Source organism: Eschrichtius robustus, chromosome X (assembly GCF_028021215.1).
Source record: "Eschrichtius robustus isolate mEscRob2 chromosome X, mEscRob2.pri, whole genome shotgun sequence".
In the NCBI taxonomy this organism is placed as follows: Eukaryota; Metazoa; Chordata; class Mammalia; order Artiodactyla; family Eschrichtiidae; genus Eschrichtius; species Eschrichtius robustus.
In genome coordinates this window covers 121760678-121777258 of record NC_090845.1, presented here as the reverse complement: position 1 = coordinate 121777258, position 16581 = coordinate 121760678, and the positions used below count along the sequence as shown (strand labels likewise).

At 40.5% G+C, this 16581-nt stretch overlaps 1 protein-coding gene across 2 annotated transcripts in view; it reads right to left on the bottom strand.

Annotated features, from left to right (window-relative positions):
- Nucleotides 1-10793: 10793 nt before the first annotated feature.
- Nucleotides 10794-16581, bottom strand: part of F9 (coagulation factor IX) — a 28842-nt gene continuing 23054 nt past the window's right edge. For both annotated transcript variants that reach the window (XM_068533944.1, XM_068533945.1), the window contains 2 exons: nucleotides 13534-13648; nucleotides 10794-12868 (listed from right to left, as the gene is read on the bottom strand). In XM_068533944.1, coding sequence (XP_068390045.1) covers nucleotides 12321-12868; nucleotides 13534-13648 — 663 coding nt within the window. In that variant the 3' untranslated portion in view covers nucleotides 10794-12320. The remainder of the gene's footprint in view (nucleotides 12869-13533; nucleotides 13649-16581) is intronic.

Sequence of the window (16581 nt, the reverse complement as noted above, 5' to 3'; positions counted from 1 at the left end):
TCTGAGTAACACAAGGAAGCTAAGTTCCCCTTGAATTAAAGGAGAATGAATAGACTTTAAAAAATAAGATTTCCTTTGGAGGTATGAACTAGATTACAGTTCTTAAAAGTGTTACAGATAAACAGCACAAGAGTCAGGATGATCCTATGCTACCCATGACATTCACAGAACTTCCTCAGGACTGAGGTGGACTTCGTCATTCACAGTTTGTCTCATTCTTGCAAGAAGCCATCTTCACACCTTCCATCCCCCCAGGTGAAAAGTGCAGTGTTATTTTGTTTCCAAGTAGGGTTTTTCATGGCATGCATTCAGATTCCATCTAAACAAAACAGAAAAAAATCCAAAGAGAGAAAAGAGATAATCAGAGGTTTTAACCAAAGGGATACGTTCTGAAGGACCTCTTTTGCACTTGGACTGGTGTTTAGGGTTGTCAGAGCTGTCTTAATGGTTCCAAAAAGACCCAAAGCTAAAAATCCTGCAGTTAGGATGTGTTGAAGTTTACACTTTATGCGTTGAAATTTAGATACATTACAGCTTTAAGTTAAATATTCATATTTACACAAGAGGTGTTCCTATAACAAAGCTCTGCTTTCCAGTGTCTTTACTTGCTTTTGAGTTTTCTAGAAAAATCTATCCTAGTGCAGGTTTTCTTAAGTTATATTGTGTTTCTTCCTGTGGTTTTTCTTTGATAATATATGTATAGATGTGCTTCTTTTAAATATGTAAACAGCGAGATCACTTGTTTTAAAGCACAGGCCCAGTTGTTGCATGCAGTGTTGAACTTAGGCTTGGCGTATTTTATATTATGGGCCACTGAAGACAATGGTTTGAAATTGCTGCCTTTTGAATCATGGATCGTGAGTTTTACTATCAAATTGGCATATTAGGTGCATGGTTTTTGATGATTGGTTTTACAAAAAACAACACAATAACTATATAATACATAAATTATCTTTTAAGTAGGTTTGTGTATAATGTCAAATCATAGTTTATTTCAGTGGTATCATTAGATGTAACCATTTATAGGACAAACCAATTGTATTTTATTCAAAGTTACCTGTAAATTATAAATCTTCTAATGTCAAATTGCTGGAATTTGTGATGGTTGATTTATAACTGACTCATGAAAATGTCCATATGTTTGATATTTCAATTAATGCTTCTGCCACAATAACAACAACAACAAAATGATATTAAAATACATTTCTTTTGTGTGCTGACCCTGTGGTTAGAAGACAGAATTAGGAGATAAAATCTTTGAATAATGATGCCCCTCTGCACAAGGCATTTTATTTTCATGGTATTAAACTAGGGATTTTAATCATTTAAGAAAGTACTGAGTTCTATATATTCAAACATACAGTGTAGTCTTTTAATGTTTTAATCACTGTACAATGAATGCTATATTTGTACATGTATTTGTATATGTAACTGCACTGTATTAATATTTTTGGGTTTATAAATGTGTGTTACTATGAAACATAGCAGCAATTTCCCTTTAAGTCTTCAAATTTTAATTACGTTATAAATGTACTTAAAAAGTAAATGTACTTGCATTAATTCCACATTAAAAATATCCAACCTTAAACTCACTCATATATTTTTTTCGGTTTAGTATAGTATCATTGAAAACTCCTTTCCTTTTTTTTTTTTATTGAAGTATAGTTGATTTACAATGCTGTGTTAATTACTGCTGTACAACAAAGTGATTCAGTTATACATATATATATATATATATATTCTTTTTTATATATAATATATATTCTTTTCCATTATGGTTTATCACAGGATACTGAATACAGTTCTCTGTGCTATACAGTAGGACCTTGTTGTTTATCCATCCTATGTATAATAGTTTGCATCTGCTAACCCCAACCTCCCAATCCATCCCTCTCCCACCCCCTCACCCTTGGCAACCACAAGTCTGTTCTCTATGTCCTTGATTCTGTTTCTGTTTCTGTTTCATAGATAGGTTCATTTGTGTCCTATTTTAGATTCCACATATAAGTGATATCATATGATATGTCTTGCTCTTTCTGACTTACTTCACTTAGTATAATAATCTCTGGGTCCATTCATGTTGCTGCAAATGGCATTATTTCATTCTTTTTTATGGTTGAGTAGTATTCCATTATATATATGTACCACATCTTCTTTATCCATTCATCTGTCCATGGACATTTAGGTTGTTTCCATGTCTTGGCTGTTGTGAATAGTGCCACTATGAACATAGGGGTGCATGTATCTTTTTGGATATATGCCCAGGAGTGGGATTGCTGGATCATATGGTAATTCTATTTTTAGTTTTCTGAGGAACCTCCACACTGTTTTCCATAGTGGCTGCACCAATCTACATTCCCACCAACAGTGTAGGAGGGTTCCTTTTTCTCCACACCTTCTCCAGCATTTGTTATTTGTAGACTTTTTAATGATGGCCATTCTGACTGGTGTGAGGTGGTACTTCATTGTAGTTTTGATTTGCATTTGTCTAATAATTAGCAATGTTGACCATCTTTTCACGTGCCTATTGGCCATCTGTACTTCTTCTTTGGGGAAATGTCTATTTAGGTCTTCTGCCCATTTTTGAATGGGTTTGTTTTTTTTTTTTTGATTGTTGTTGAGTTGTATGAGCTGTTTGTATATGTTGGAAATTAGGCCCTTGACTGTTGCATCATTTGCAAATATGTTCTCCCAGTCTGTAGGTTGTCTTTTCGTTTTGTTTATGGTTTCCTTTGCTGTGCAAAAGCTTGTAAGTTTGATTAGGTCCCATTTGTTTATTTTTGTTTTTATTTCTATTGCCTTGGGAGACTGACCTAAGAAAACATTGGTACGATATATGTCAAAGAATGGAAAACTCCTGTCCTTTCATTTATTAGTGATACAGTAAAGACACAGTAAGTATTTTGAGTTAAATGCTTACCTTCAGATTTGTCATAAAGTTGTAATAAAGAAAGAGAATGAGCTCAATGATAGACAAAATACAATAGAACAAAGAAAACCCAGAAACAGAGTCTTACATATATTTAATTTGCTGTATTGATGGATGTAGCATTGCATGTGGGAAAATAAGGGACTGTTTAATAAATGATGCTAGGAAATGTAGAAAGAAATGTTTACTTTCAGCCTTGCTTCTCTGAGAGACACAGAGACACAGAGACACAGAGATCTGACCAGAACTAGGATAAAATGTTTTGCTTAAAAAATTTCTTTACCCAAATTTGTAGGATAGCAGTTTCAGGGGTTAGATAGCCATGTTTATGAGTGGATATTTCCACACACTGAAAAAATCTGCTTCCATGTGATGGAGCCCAAGGAAAGCTGGAAAGCATCTAGATACCCACAGTTGTTTTCTGAACCGTTGCTTGCTTTTGCAAAGGGCTCTTAGTTGGGTTTGCCAGACTTAATCTCTCCCACAGCCCATTAGGGAGCTAGAAGTATGCCTTAATATAGAGGGGGAATCAAAACCTATCAAACTGGTTTGGTTGAATCTTCCATTTCTCAAAAACTCAGATTGTTTCGGATGTCTTAATGAACATCCCATGACCGGATCAACTATTCCTTTTTTGCCTTTAATTTTATTTTGAGCTTTTTTGAGGAAGCACCATTGGTGAACTACTTAATCAAGCATTTAATCCATCTTCAAGAACTCCTTGAGGACTTCCCTGGTGGTCCAGTGATTAAGACTCCACACTTCCACTGCAGGGGACATAGGCTCGATCCCTGGTTGGGGAAGTTCCGTGTGCTGCGCGGTGGCCAAAACATAAAAAAAAAGAACTTGAAAATTAAAATGTGTATTCAAGTCTTTATTCCTGTGTTGGCTGAGGAGTAAGTATTATTGTTGACATTTCCAAAATTACACATGAATCTCACAATACGGAGTATGTAGCTGTTTTAAAAGCCTCCCCAACTTCTAGGCTACAGTATTCTCTTAAGAAGAGAGAAAGTTTCAGAGTATATATTTGAAAGTGTAAGGGAGTATGAGAAATGCTCCACCTGAAGAGAAATTAGGTCAGTGATTTTGTCTGAGGTTTAGTCAGAAATCAATCCAGTTTCACTTAACAGACTTTCTCTGAGAAAAATGCTTATTATTAGTAGGTATTAGAACACAGGAACGTGCTTCCCTTAGGAGCAGTAGACTCCAGAGTGCTCAGTGAATCAAGTCTCAAGCAATTAATTGTCAAAACAAGTCATTTTTATTACATTTCAGTACACTTCCCCACGTTGATTTGGAATGATCAGTTTGCAGTTGGTCTTATGGGGCCTGCCCAAGGACAGCAAACAAACAAACAAACCAGTGTCACAGACAAAACGTAAACCCTTTATATTGTTCAAAAGGAAATTAATAGAAGTGACAATAGTCTTTTAAAAAAAAGTAATTCCTTTTTAGTTCAAAATGTATTTTCTATATTAAAGCTCATGACGCACTCAAGTCTAAAGTTTTCCCTTGTACTTGGTGAGGGACTACCTAATATTTGTTGATCACCTCATTTTCACATATATGAATTCGTACTTTAAATTCTGAAGAGATAATTTCAGCAAATGTACACCAAATAGGAATAATGTGCATTGAGAACAGCTAATGAAGCTGGACTTTGTGAAGATGAATTCCTTAAGGTAAAAGAAACTTTCCTTAAGCCCAAACCCAAATAAAATGTAAACTGTTTCAAAGATACGTTTCATCTAAGTATTTCTGAGATAGACTCACTAACTCAGTTACTCCCAAAATAACCAAACAAATAAAACCAGGCTGGAGTGAAAGTCAGAAAGATCTGAAGCATGAAGAGAACTCGATGTGCTGAGAATTATCTAAGTCAATTTTTTTTATCTCAGTTTGCTAGTGAATGTGCTCTTTTACATGGCAAGCTATGAGAACAAATAAAATGTTAGTAACTAAGTGAACTGCAACTTTTCAACCATGACAAAAATGACTTAAAAGGGAAAAATCCTAGTGGATGTTTTGGAATCTAATGTTAGAAGCTAAAGTGGTCTCTTTACTGACCTTGGAGAAGACGCGGAGCTATACCTATACATTTAGAACTAGTTTCAAAATACCTGAATTCAATGCAAGACAGCCATTTTACATGAGTATTAGTAGCTTTAAAATCTGCCTGTATTTCTAAAAATACCAAGTGTTAGAAAAAAATGTGAAGCAAGAACTCTTATACGGTGCTACTGGTGCATAAATTGGTACAACCCTTTGATGAACAATTTGCTAATACCAAATAAAGTTGAAGTGAATACTGTATGGCTTAGCAATTCCACTCCTAAGTGTCTACCCCAGAGAAACACTCACACATGTGCTCAAGGAGACATATGTGCCGGACTGTTTATAACAGCATTGTTTGGAAGAGTAAAAAATTTGAAGACAATACTAATGACCATGAACAGAAGAATAGATAACTAGATGATGAAATATCATACAATAAAATACTATTTAGAAGTTAAAATGAATGATCTAGGGCTTCACCTATCAACGTCAATGAATCTTGCAAGATAGATGCAAGATGATAGCACCTGTATAGTTTTAAAATGTGCAAAACTCTATATACTTTTAATGGATAATTTAGAGTAAAATATGCATATGCTGGATAATGATGAACACCAAATTAAGGATGGTAGCTACCTACCTCTGAAGATGGGGTGGGGGGGAGGGGAGAGACAGAGACAGAGGGAGTTTATGATACTGAATATTATCCTCTCTATATTTTTATATGTCTGAAGCATTTCATGCTGTAAAGAATTCTGCTTACTTTAATTCAGTACTGGAAAAGTGGATTATAACGTCTTGTCCCCTGATGACAAGTATAGTGAAAATCTACACCAAACTTACCTTCCATACATCCTTGTGGGATTTTTTTTTTAAATCTTACATGCTAGCTGAAAATAACAGTCAAGGACTCTTTTCTGCACTCTTCATAAATATCTTAAATTACTATGAACTAACATACCAGCAGAAAACTACCATAGAATAATCCTTCATTGACTTCACAATGTGTGATTGTAAATGTGTTGTATAGGAGAAATATTTGCACTTAAGAAATGTCATGGGACTTCCCTGGCAGTCCAGTGGTTAAGACTCTGTGCTTCCACTGCAAGGGGCACAGGTTTGATCCCTGGTTGGGGAACTAAGATCTGGTATGCTGCGTGACGCAGCCAAAAAAAAAAAGAAAAGTTAAAAAAAAAATTGTTTTATTTTTCAACAAAATAACTACCTGTTGCCACCTGAGAACAACTTTAAAGGTCTGATTTTTAAATATTTCTAGCTCATGAATATTCTGCTTCCTTAAACAACTTTTATATTTTAATTCACAGTGTATTTAGTGCTCACTCAGCAATACCTGAGTAGCAGGACTGTAAAAATGATGAATTTTTTAAACCAAATAATTAGATTGTGTCAATTGGTATGTTGATAAATGTTGAACAACTGGCTCTCTTAAAAAAACGTATTTGTAGTATTTGTCAATATCTGTTGTGTAAATACCCCTATCATGGTGGATTTCAAGCTACTGACATGAAGTCACTGAACTGGACGTTGGAAAGAGATGTGCAAAATTCACATTTGTGAGTTGGTATAAGCCAGTTACAGCACATGGCTGATTTTATCTTATGAAACAGACACAGTGCTAGGCCCACAGTAAGCGTTCAGTAAAATTCCTTATTCCTTATGCACTAAGATTTCCGAATTATAACCCAACATTAGGTAATGTGTAGCTATGCTTTTAGCTGTATCAATTACCCAAATTTACATTTTCTAAAGTAAAAAAGCAGAGATTGTGATCTCAAGCACAATCATCTAAAACAGAACATATGGAAGAGAGTGTGGACAATGAAAAATATGGGAGGCATATTGAGAGAAATTAAATCCCTGTGGTGAAGAACAACAGTTTGATTCAGATATAAAACTTTGAAATCCAAATGAAAGCCAAGAGCTGACTATAAAACCAAGGTACAACAATAAAATACCTACCTAAATAAGGATACAAAGCACAGATAAGAGAGGTAAATACGGCTTCTGGAGAACACAAACACAAAAGCAAAAAATGTTAACAGGAGAGGAAAAGGCTAAAACAATGGTCTTATGGGTGATTCTTTTTTACATTTCCTAGAAATTAGTAATAACTCCTCTCATAATCCTTGGAAGGACATGGATGTAGGCATTCTCTCTGTATTTGTCTTTCTTCCTTTCTGTGGCATATTCCCTATGTGTTCAGGTTGAATATCTCATTCCTACCCTAGATAACTGTGTTTTGCTCTGAGGTAGTCAGTAATAGCTTATTTTTCTTCCATTTCATTCACCCATTGGTTTATTCAACAAGCATGCACTGAGTTTCTCAGAGACCTGTTGCATTCTTAATTTGGCTACTTACTTTCAGAGCTGAGTTTTAATATCATGAAAATGCATGTTTATTTTTGTAATATATTCCAAGAGGAAAATAGATTTTTATATATGGATCTTCACTAAAGCATGTCATGTGTAAATCGTGACGCCAGCACCTAAGCTGCTACACGGTTATTGATCTGGAGAAGCTATCTACTGCAACATTTCTTTTTTTTTTTTCAACTTTTAAAAAAATAGATTAATTAATTGATTTATTTATTTTTGGCTGCGTTGGGTCTTCGTTGCTGTGTGCGGGCTTTCTCTAGCTGCGGCGAGTGGGGGCTACTCTTCGTTGCGGTGCGCAGGCTTCTCATTGCGGTGGCTTCTCTTGTTGTGGAGCACGGGCTCTAGGTGCGCGGGCTTCAGTAGTTGCAGCACGCAGACTAAGTAATTGTGGCACGCGGGCCCTAGAGTGCATGGGCTTCAGTAGTTGTGGCTCGTGGGCTCTAGAGCGCAGGCTCAGTAGTTGTGGCGCACGGGCTTAGTTGCTCCGTGGCATGTGGGATCTTCCCGGACCAGGGCTCGAATCCGTGTCCCCTGCATTGGCAGGTGGATTCTTAACCACTGCGCCACCAGGGAAGCCCTGCATGCTGTCACTCTTATACTTCTAGAAATGCTGCAGTAGGGCTTCCCTGGTGGCGCAGTGGTTAAGAATCCACCTGTCAATGCAGGGGACATGGGTTCGAAATATAGAAAATATTCCTATTTACATCCTTCTCCAATCAAGAGGTAACTCTTGGGGGTAGGGTGGGGGTGGGGTTCGGGGGGCAAAAAAGGGGTCAGTCTCCTTCCAAGGTGAAATGATCTGGCCAGGAGTTCAAAATAGTACTCTCATTCTGTGAGGGGGTCTTGGCTCTCTTCCAGAAGCCGTTGCCTTTTTATCTATAAGAAAGTGTCTGCTTGCTGTTCTTCCCTTCGGATACATTTATCCATATAAGAGGTTGAGATTAACTCTGGAAATCTCAAGGCAAGCTATAACCCCACGGACACGGTGGAAGAGGTCTGCCTTGAAAGTACTCTTGGAGAAAATGAGTGATCTGTGTCCCTGGATTGGTTGGAAAGGGCAGGGGTCCCATAGTCTTTTGCCTGCTGTGACTCCATAGTTTCCAGAACATGATTTTTGTGGCTTTAACCATGAGATTTTTTCCCCCAAGTTTTAATTTTGTATTAATCCACTGATCCTAGCATTTTTTTTTTTTAAACCCTGAGGTTTCTAAATGGCATCAGCCTCAGGTTCAAAAAGAGCCCTGATTCCTGAGTGCTTTGCTCAGACAGGCCTGTCAACTGCTGAAGTCTGTTTTCCCGTCACCCAGGGCTGGGCGGCATTGTTCGCATCCCAGATTCGGTGGGCCTTTGAAGCGTTCCTTCAACTCTCAAACAACAGCTTCTGGGGTAGGCTGCCGTCTCGGCGTGCTGCCTATGTTTTACCCTGCGCAGTTGCAATGAATCGAGTTGAAATGTTGCCGGGATGACTGTGTGCCAGATGACACTGATGAACTTGCTCTAGAAGTCAAATGTCACATCTGGAAGGCCCGGTGCTCACAGCTGGGCTAAAAGCCAGACACCAGCACCGCAGGTTCATTCCACATGTGCTGCTCTGAGTCCAGGACTGCGGTTCCAGTTTGCTATTCGACTGCCACTCTGCCTTCCCCGCCACCTGTTGGTCTTCTTGATTTGGTCACCTGTTTGTCAATTAGAGCATCACTAGTGAGAATTTCAGGCAGTTTTCACTCCCAGGTTTGCTGAAAGGATCGCCACCAATGCAGAATGCCCCAGCGGCCCTAAAAATATAGACAGGGCTCTAATTGAAGGCACTGTACTTTCACAGTGTGGAGTGGGACACCTGAGTTCTAGTCCTGGCTCTTGACATTGTGTTACTTTGGGCTTGGCATTATCTTGGCCTCAATTTCCTCATCTGTTAAATGGGTAGAGGAGTTTGGATGGTGTCTAAGGGCCTTTGCAGCTCTGACATTCTTAGATTGGACTGTAAGCCTTCAGAAGTGGTTTAGAAATTATAATTAAGCAATTTTGCGAACTGGTCTGTCATGGTACAGGAAAGTTGGGGAGAAAACCTTTCTTTCTCCCTTGGCAGAGAAAACTGGACACTTTGTTCCTGTCAGCATTTAGCAACTAATATTCAAAAGAACCCAAAACAGTCATACCTAAACAGCAAGTTGAAATGACCGCACTACATTAACACACTTTTCTTCACTCAGCAAGAGTTCTGTTTTAATCTGTCACTCCCAATATTGTTGCAGCAGCATATTTCAGCCAATTTAGGTTAAGTAGCTACAGGGATTTTTGAAAGCATTAATGATTCTTATATGGCGACTGCAAATGCTCTAGGTAGAATCTAGCGAGGGCCTGGATCCAAAGCCGCTGGCTCTGAGGTGGGCTTAAAGGCCCCATATGTTTAGTGGTGGCAACATGCCACACGTGGGTCCTAATGAATCCAGTCATTTTTGAGCTTATGGGGGAAAAGGCTGTGGATTTGAGGCTGATGGGCCCAGGAGCTCCTCCCTCTGCCACAGGGAAGACCAATCACAGGAGGTATAAGGCCATGCCCCCATTGCTGCCTTTGTAAGGGATGGTCTCCATGGCAACAAGGCCAGAGTGGCTCCCTTTTATCAGTTGCAGAGCGCTGGGCCTACAGACCTTTCCTCATTCAAATTTGAAGTAATGTGTTTCCTTGCATGAATCAGTACCCTCCTTACCCTAAGGTGGACCATTACAGTGTCTCCTCTCTCTCCTTTAGCCAACAATAGCCGAACTGATTTCTTTTGTTTGTTCATGAAACCTCAATCCCAGGCATTATTTTTACTTAAGTATGTCCTCTTCTCCTGATGCTCAATACAAGACTAAGTCCTATTGTGGGATAAACATGGGTTCAGAGTCAGCTAACATTTACTGAGCAACTACTGTGTAGTAGTGTAGTAGGCACTGACAAGGCAGTTCACATTCATTATTTTAGTTAACTCACAAAATCTATAAATGTGAACTTAAATTGTAATGAACACTCTTGGTGTTTGGCATACAGTAATCACTCCTTGAATATTTGTTGAATAAAGGAATGGAAGAACATGAACCCACCGACTATCACAGGGTCAACAAGGGCCTTTGGAGAGCATCCTGCCAAACTCCCTCATTGCACAATGGAGAAATCAAAGCACAAAATGTGGAGTGACTTATCCAAGGCCATATTCACAGCTGTTTAGACTCAATCTTCCCATGTGGATCCAGACCACTGTCCTCACCAGGATACACACACGCTGCCTCCCATGAAAGCTGGGTGACAGCAGACCATCAGATCTCTGCTGTGTCATATGGCACTTGGACACATTCTTCTGAGTGTCCTGCCGAATGTAGGGTTTGAGAGCCCTCTCTGGGAATGATTCAACAAGAAACACTTTTTGAGAAATTGAAAACTACATTTATTGATACTTATGTTTGAAAGACTAAAGGAAAAAGGGATTAACTAGAGTAACTTGAAAGAAATCAGCAAGTGTGAGGCCTGGCGGAGGGTGAGATGAGGGCAGGAGCAGCAGCAGCTTGGTGGGGTCAAAGTGGTCCAAAACATGATGTTGTCAGTAGTTCCACATGTAATCACATGCAGGGTAAATGATTCACATCACCCAAATTCGTGAAAAGCCAAAGTATGAATCAGAAACACCAGTTTAATTCACAAAGGGAAATAGTCTAACAGATCGAAGTACTGATGTGATTGATGTGTTGGTTGGTCAGTAACCCTCTAGAAAATACAATATAGAAGGCCTGATTATAATCAAAAAGTGGCTTGGGGAGCATGAACCAGAAAAAGGGAGTTGGTTGGCTCATTGGAATGAGTGCATCCCTCTTCACTGTGGTGATACACCAGTTGAGGAGGCATGATGCCTATCTTCTCTGGTCTGGGCAACTTCTTCCTTAGCCCTAGACAACACTGGAGACACACCAACAAATTCTTTCTTGAAGACTCTATTAGCTCTAGTTGCAAACTGACTGTTCTGACAGGGGACAAAACAACTGGGTTGATGTCAGCTTTCTTGGTTACAATGACATGCCAGTTTGCCTTCATGGAAGCATGTCTAGTCAAACCTCCATAACAACACAATTAAAGCTCTTAGGAAACTATTCTGATGGGTCATTCCTTCCATTATGTATGTATTTTAATAATGTGACTGTCTGAGAGGAACTTTTCCTCCAAGTTCAGGCACCTTACTTCATCCCTATGTGATGATAAGCAAGTCCAAGACCAAACTGAGAGCAAATCTGGGTTTGATAGGTATATATAATTGTGCACAGCAGTAAAACAGTATCATGCTCCCCTTCCCTCCTTTAATGCCTATGTAAGGAAAAGGGGAGAGAGGGAGAGAGAAAGAGCAAAACTGATTTGGGGATTAGGAGTTGGCAAGGACAAAGGATGCAGGAATAAGGGTACCGAAAAAAAAGTAGTGTTTCCCATGAGTTTTAACTTGTCAGCTGCTCCTGTGTTCTTCCTGCATGAGTGTGGTGCTGGCCTTGTGATGGACTAGACCAAATATCCTGGATACGGATCTAATAAATTTTAACGTTTTGATGGGAGAGGTGAGAAATATCTGGCACATGGAATGCTGCTAAGGATGGAGAAGCAGGGAGTCGCCCCAGTGGAGAAACATAATGCCTGATGCGCAGGATGAAGAACTTAACTTCACAGTTCTGTCAAGGGCTGGACCTGGAGGAATGGGCACAATTTCCCACCACAGTATATTTCTCTAGTGATTACATTTTCTAATCTACTTTTTCTAGTAAAATATGAATTCTAGCTAGACTTCTTCCGGTAAAGAGAAAAAGCAGTATTCCTAGAATGTATATATTCAAATCTAAAGAGATGGGAAAGTGATTAGTTAGTAAAGGACCTTGTCCATGTTCAATCCCAAATATATCAGCCTTGGAAATACATTTTTCTTTAAGTGAACTTTGTTTTTTCCTTAATCCAGTTGACATACCGGGATACCTTGGTATATATTCCATATTTTCCTTTCACTGCACACTCTTCGCCCCAGCTAATAATTCCAGTTAAGAAACTGGTACCTTCCACTTCGGTAACATGGGGTCCCCCACTGTCTCCTTGGCATGAATCTTTACCTCCCTCATGGAAGCCGGCACAGAACATGTGATTATAGATGGTGAACTTTGTGGATCGAAGGCATGTAGCTCGGTCAACAAGTGGAACTTTCAGGTACTGAAGAATTGAAGCCGATCTCCCTCTGTTGAAGACTCTCCCCCAGCCACTCACATAACCATATCCAAATTTGAGGAAGATGTTCGTGTATTCCCTGTCAGCAATGCAAATAGGGGTTACGTAGCTATTTAGCATTAAGGGTTCATCCAGTTCCAGAAGGGCAATGTCATGGCTGTACTTATTAACAGATGCGTTGTAGCTGTGGTAAGGAATAGCACGGATCACATTTCGCTTTTGCTCTGTAGGTTCTATCTCCTCGGTGTTATGCTCACCTATTGAAAAGAAATTTCTTTTTCAGTCACAGTCTTTCCCACAAAGAAACACGTTTTCCAAGTGTCCACCTAGCATCATTGAATTACCTGGCAGTCAAGTGTCAAAGATCTTATATTGTTACGATTTTGGTAAAATGTAATGAGGCCCGATGCATACTTTTCAGACCAAAAAGCCATTCAGGACCATCGGATAGATGGATCTGTTCACCCATGCTGTTACAAGTCTTACATGGTTCACAGGTGATAATGAATCGACTTGTTATGAATTATCCTAGATGTTCCCAATTTCAAAGATTTTGACCCCTTTTTTGAGCACAGATAATACATTCATTTGGTCATTCATTCAATGTTAACTGAGGGCAGGTTGCAGCTTGTGCCAGGTGCAAGGATACAAGAATCAGTGATATGACACGGCTTTTGGGAAGGCTCAGTCTGGTGGGGAAATGGACACATCAGTAGATAATTGTACCGCACTGACATGAAAGGTCCGCCAAAAGAACGATGGGGGGCTTGGAGGATGGAACACATTGGATTTTGAAAAGATGGCCCCTCTACCACTAGTTCAACTTATTTAGCAATGAGCTTATTAGACCTTAGTAAAGTATGATCTAGCAGTCATGTAGAAGATCTACGGATGTTGCAGACGTCTATCATTCTTTATTTACCTGCGACAACAGTAATTTTAACACCAGGTTTGATACAGTGGGCTGCAGTTACAACCCATTTTTCATTAACGATGGAACCTCCACAGAACCCATCAATTCCATCACTCAAAAGGACCTGTGGAAACAAAATTATGAATGTTACTACATAATATAATTGATCCAGAACAAAAAAAAACGTGTGCTGTTTAGAGGAGTGGGCAAAATGTTGGCTTCTAGGTGCTGGCGGAAGTGGAGTGTTTCTGGAAAGTGTCAGCTTTGAAGATGAATTAGTGTTTCTGGAGCACAATCAAAAAAGCCATTTCTGAAACTCTTGAAGAGAATGAGCAGTGATAGCCAGGGGGAGCACTAGATGAGGCAACTCTGAGGCAATGGCTTCTTTTGATGATTCAGGGCCCTTGGATTCCTTTTCCAGGTGAGTCAGGTTCTCTGATAGCACGAATTGCTTCACGGGGATATGGCAGGTACATTCAGAAACGCACTTATTTGACTCCTGGGGATCAATAGTTATTACTGAGTCTTCTGTCCCTGCACGAGGAAATCTCCTTGCTACAGATCATTTGAAAGAGAAAAACTATTGATTTTTCCAGGAGGTCTTTTCAAGCCCTTTCTAAACCAGAATGATGTGAAATGAGACCTATGGCCTCCCTAAGGGCTGTGCTATGGCCATCCAGGCAGTGAAAACAGCGGAACTCGCCCACTCCTTCCGGTCTCCCCCAACTATATTCTCCTCCCCCAACTGGATCCGTAAGCTGCCTCTGTCCTAAAAGGTCTATTAAGCTATGTTTGATTTGGGGACAAAGCAGACAAAGGTGTTTGGGCGCTGCTTTCAGCCTGGACATTATTAGATAAGAGGCCAATCCATTCTTTCATCTGTACATTCATTGTATAGCCAGAGTGGTTCATGAATATTTTTACCACCTCTATGTCTAGATCAAGTTGGAGAATTTCACTTCTTGTGTATGCAAGGGCCTTGCTCCATCTGAGAAGTGTGAACACTAGAGGGCACACTAACATTTGGTAAACCCTTTGTGGGCCCTGACTAGCCCTTGTGAACTGCTGACCTTTTACTAAAGCACACATAGCCCCAGGCATAAACCCATTCACAATAAACTAGGGAAGGGGTGTGGTCACTCCTTTCAAGTGTGAGTCTGAGAAGGTCCTTGGGGGCATATTCTAGTGAAGATTCTTTTTGTCCTGAATTCAATTCATGGAACACTTGCTAAATCTTAAGACACCAAAGCACTAGCCTCCTACCTGAAGACCTATGGGCCTGACTCACTGCAAGCCTCTGACCCTCTTTTCCATACTCAGGTTTCCCTCTCATTCTAGCTGTTGCTTCTTATGTTGAAAAGTAAAAATATAGGGAAACTCACACAATATAATAAACACCAGTGCACCCATCGCCTAGACTTAACAATCTTAATTTTTTTTTGACCCTGTATTGATTGCTTACTATGGATAATCACTGTGCGAAGTGTTTTATGTACTTTGTGGAGTGACAGTAACATATCCGTGTATAGATGAGCAAACTGAGGTTTAGATATGCAGTTAGTTAGTTAAGGTTAGTTAGTGGTGAGGCTGGGATGCAAACCCTAGTCAGCCTGGCTTCAGAATCTAGGCTTCTAAGCACCCAGTATTTCTCCAAGTGTGCTTGGTGGGCCGATTGCTGTAGAATCATCTGGGATGCTTGTAAAATGCAGCTGTGGGAGCCCACCCAGACTTAATCAGAATATTTGGTGGCTGGGATGGGAGACAATGAAGATCTCCAGAATATCCTTATGCATAATTAAATTTGAGAAATTCGGTTTCAGAATTCCCAAGGCTTGGTGACCTTTCTGTTTTAAAAGTGCTCACTCCAGGCAGGGCTGGCCACATAATTTGTAGGGCTTGCTGCAAAATGAAAATGCAGGGCCCCTTGTTCAAAAGCCAGGGAAAAGTGTCACAGAAGATACTAAAATACAAACCTTTTTCTTTTCTTCTGTGGTCTCTCACAACCTATCACGGTGCTTTGAATTTACTATTTAAAGTTGTGCTTCCTCGGGTATGGGGGATATTCGCTGGGCGAGTGCAGATCCTCACAGGTGCCCAGGGGCTACAGCCTGAAATCGAGCACGCAAGCACAAACGCAGCCCTCAGCTGCCAGGTCCCCTCTTCCGCCAGCCCTGTGCTGATGCCCTGTACCCCAGCAGGGGGAAGGGTAAGTCAATCTTTCCCACTGGTCCACTGTAGCAATCAACAGCAAACAGTGACTCCCAAGGGATTTCAACTTCCCTGCCAGGATATGTTCAGGTCCTGGAATGAAGGTGGACAAGAGGTTTGCCCCTGCCATTCACCCTCCAAATGTGCTATGACGCATTTCTGGTCCTGAGATGCCATGTGGCCACGCCCCGTCCCCAGATGGCATAGAGTCTGTGCACCCAGCCTCAACCCTCCCTGCCTGTGCCGGAGGAGGATGACAATGATAGCTGTTGAGGGTGAGGAGGGGGCATCTGCCAGTGAGCCAGGGGTTGGGGGTGGCAGTGGTCATTGGGCAGCTGTGGAAAGGGGAGACAGAGCTAGCCAAGGCACCAGAGGACAGGGGAGAGGGAGGTCAAGAATCCATCCCTGGGTGGTGCTGAGAGGTAAGAGTGTGGTGACTTGAGGTTCCAGGTCCCCAGCGCACCCATGCTCCATTGTCTCATTGAACTTGAGTTACAAAACACAAATGCAAAGCACTGAACTACAAATGCGGGAACCTTTTGAAGACAGAGCCCTGTGCAAGTGCACTGGTCACCAGCTCATGAAGCTGGCCCAGACCTCAGGTGAGTTTCATCACCAAGCAAATTTGCGTAACACTGTTCTTTACTGGGCCTAATGATTACAACTGAATACATTTGCTCAAGTAACTGGAGTTAAGCATTCACATGCAATGATATAATGGTGCTTCTCCTCGATATGAGAGGTGAATTGGACATCTCTGAGCTTAATGGGCTAGTTAGGCCAGAGTGAATGATAGTCACAGCCCCTGGGCACAGAGACTAATCTGATGTAGCTAGTCTGACTCCTGCC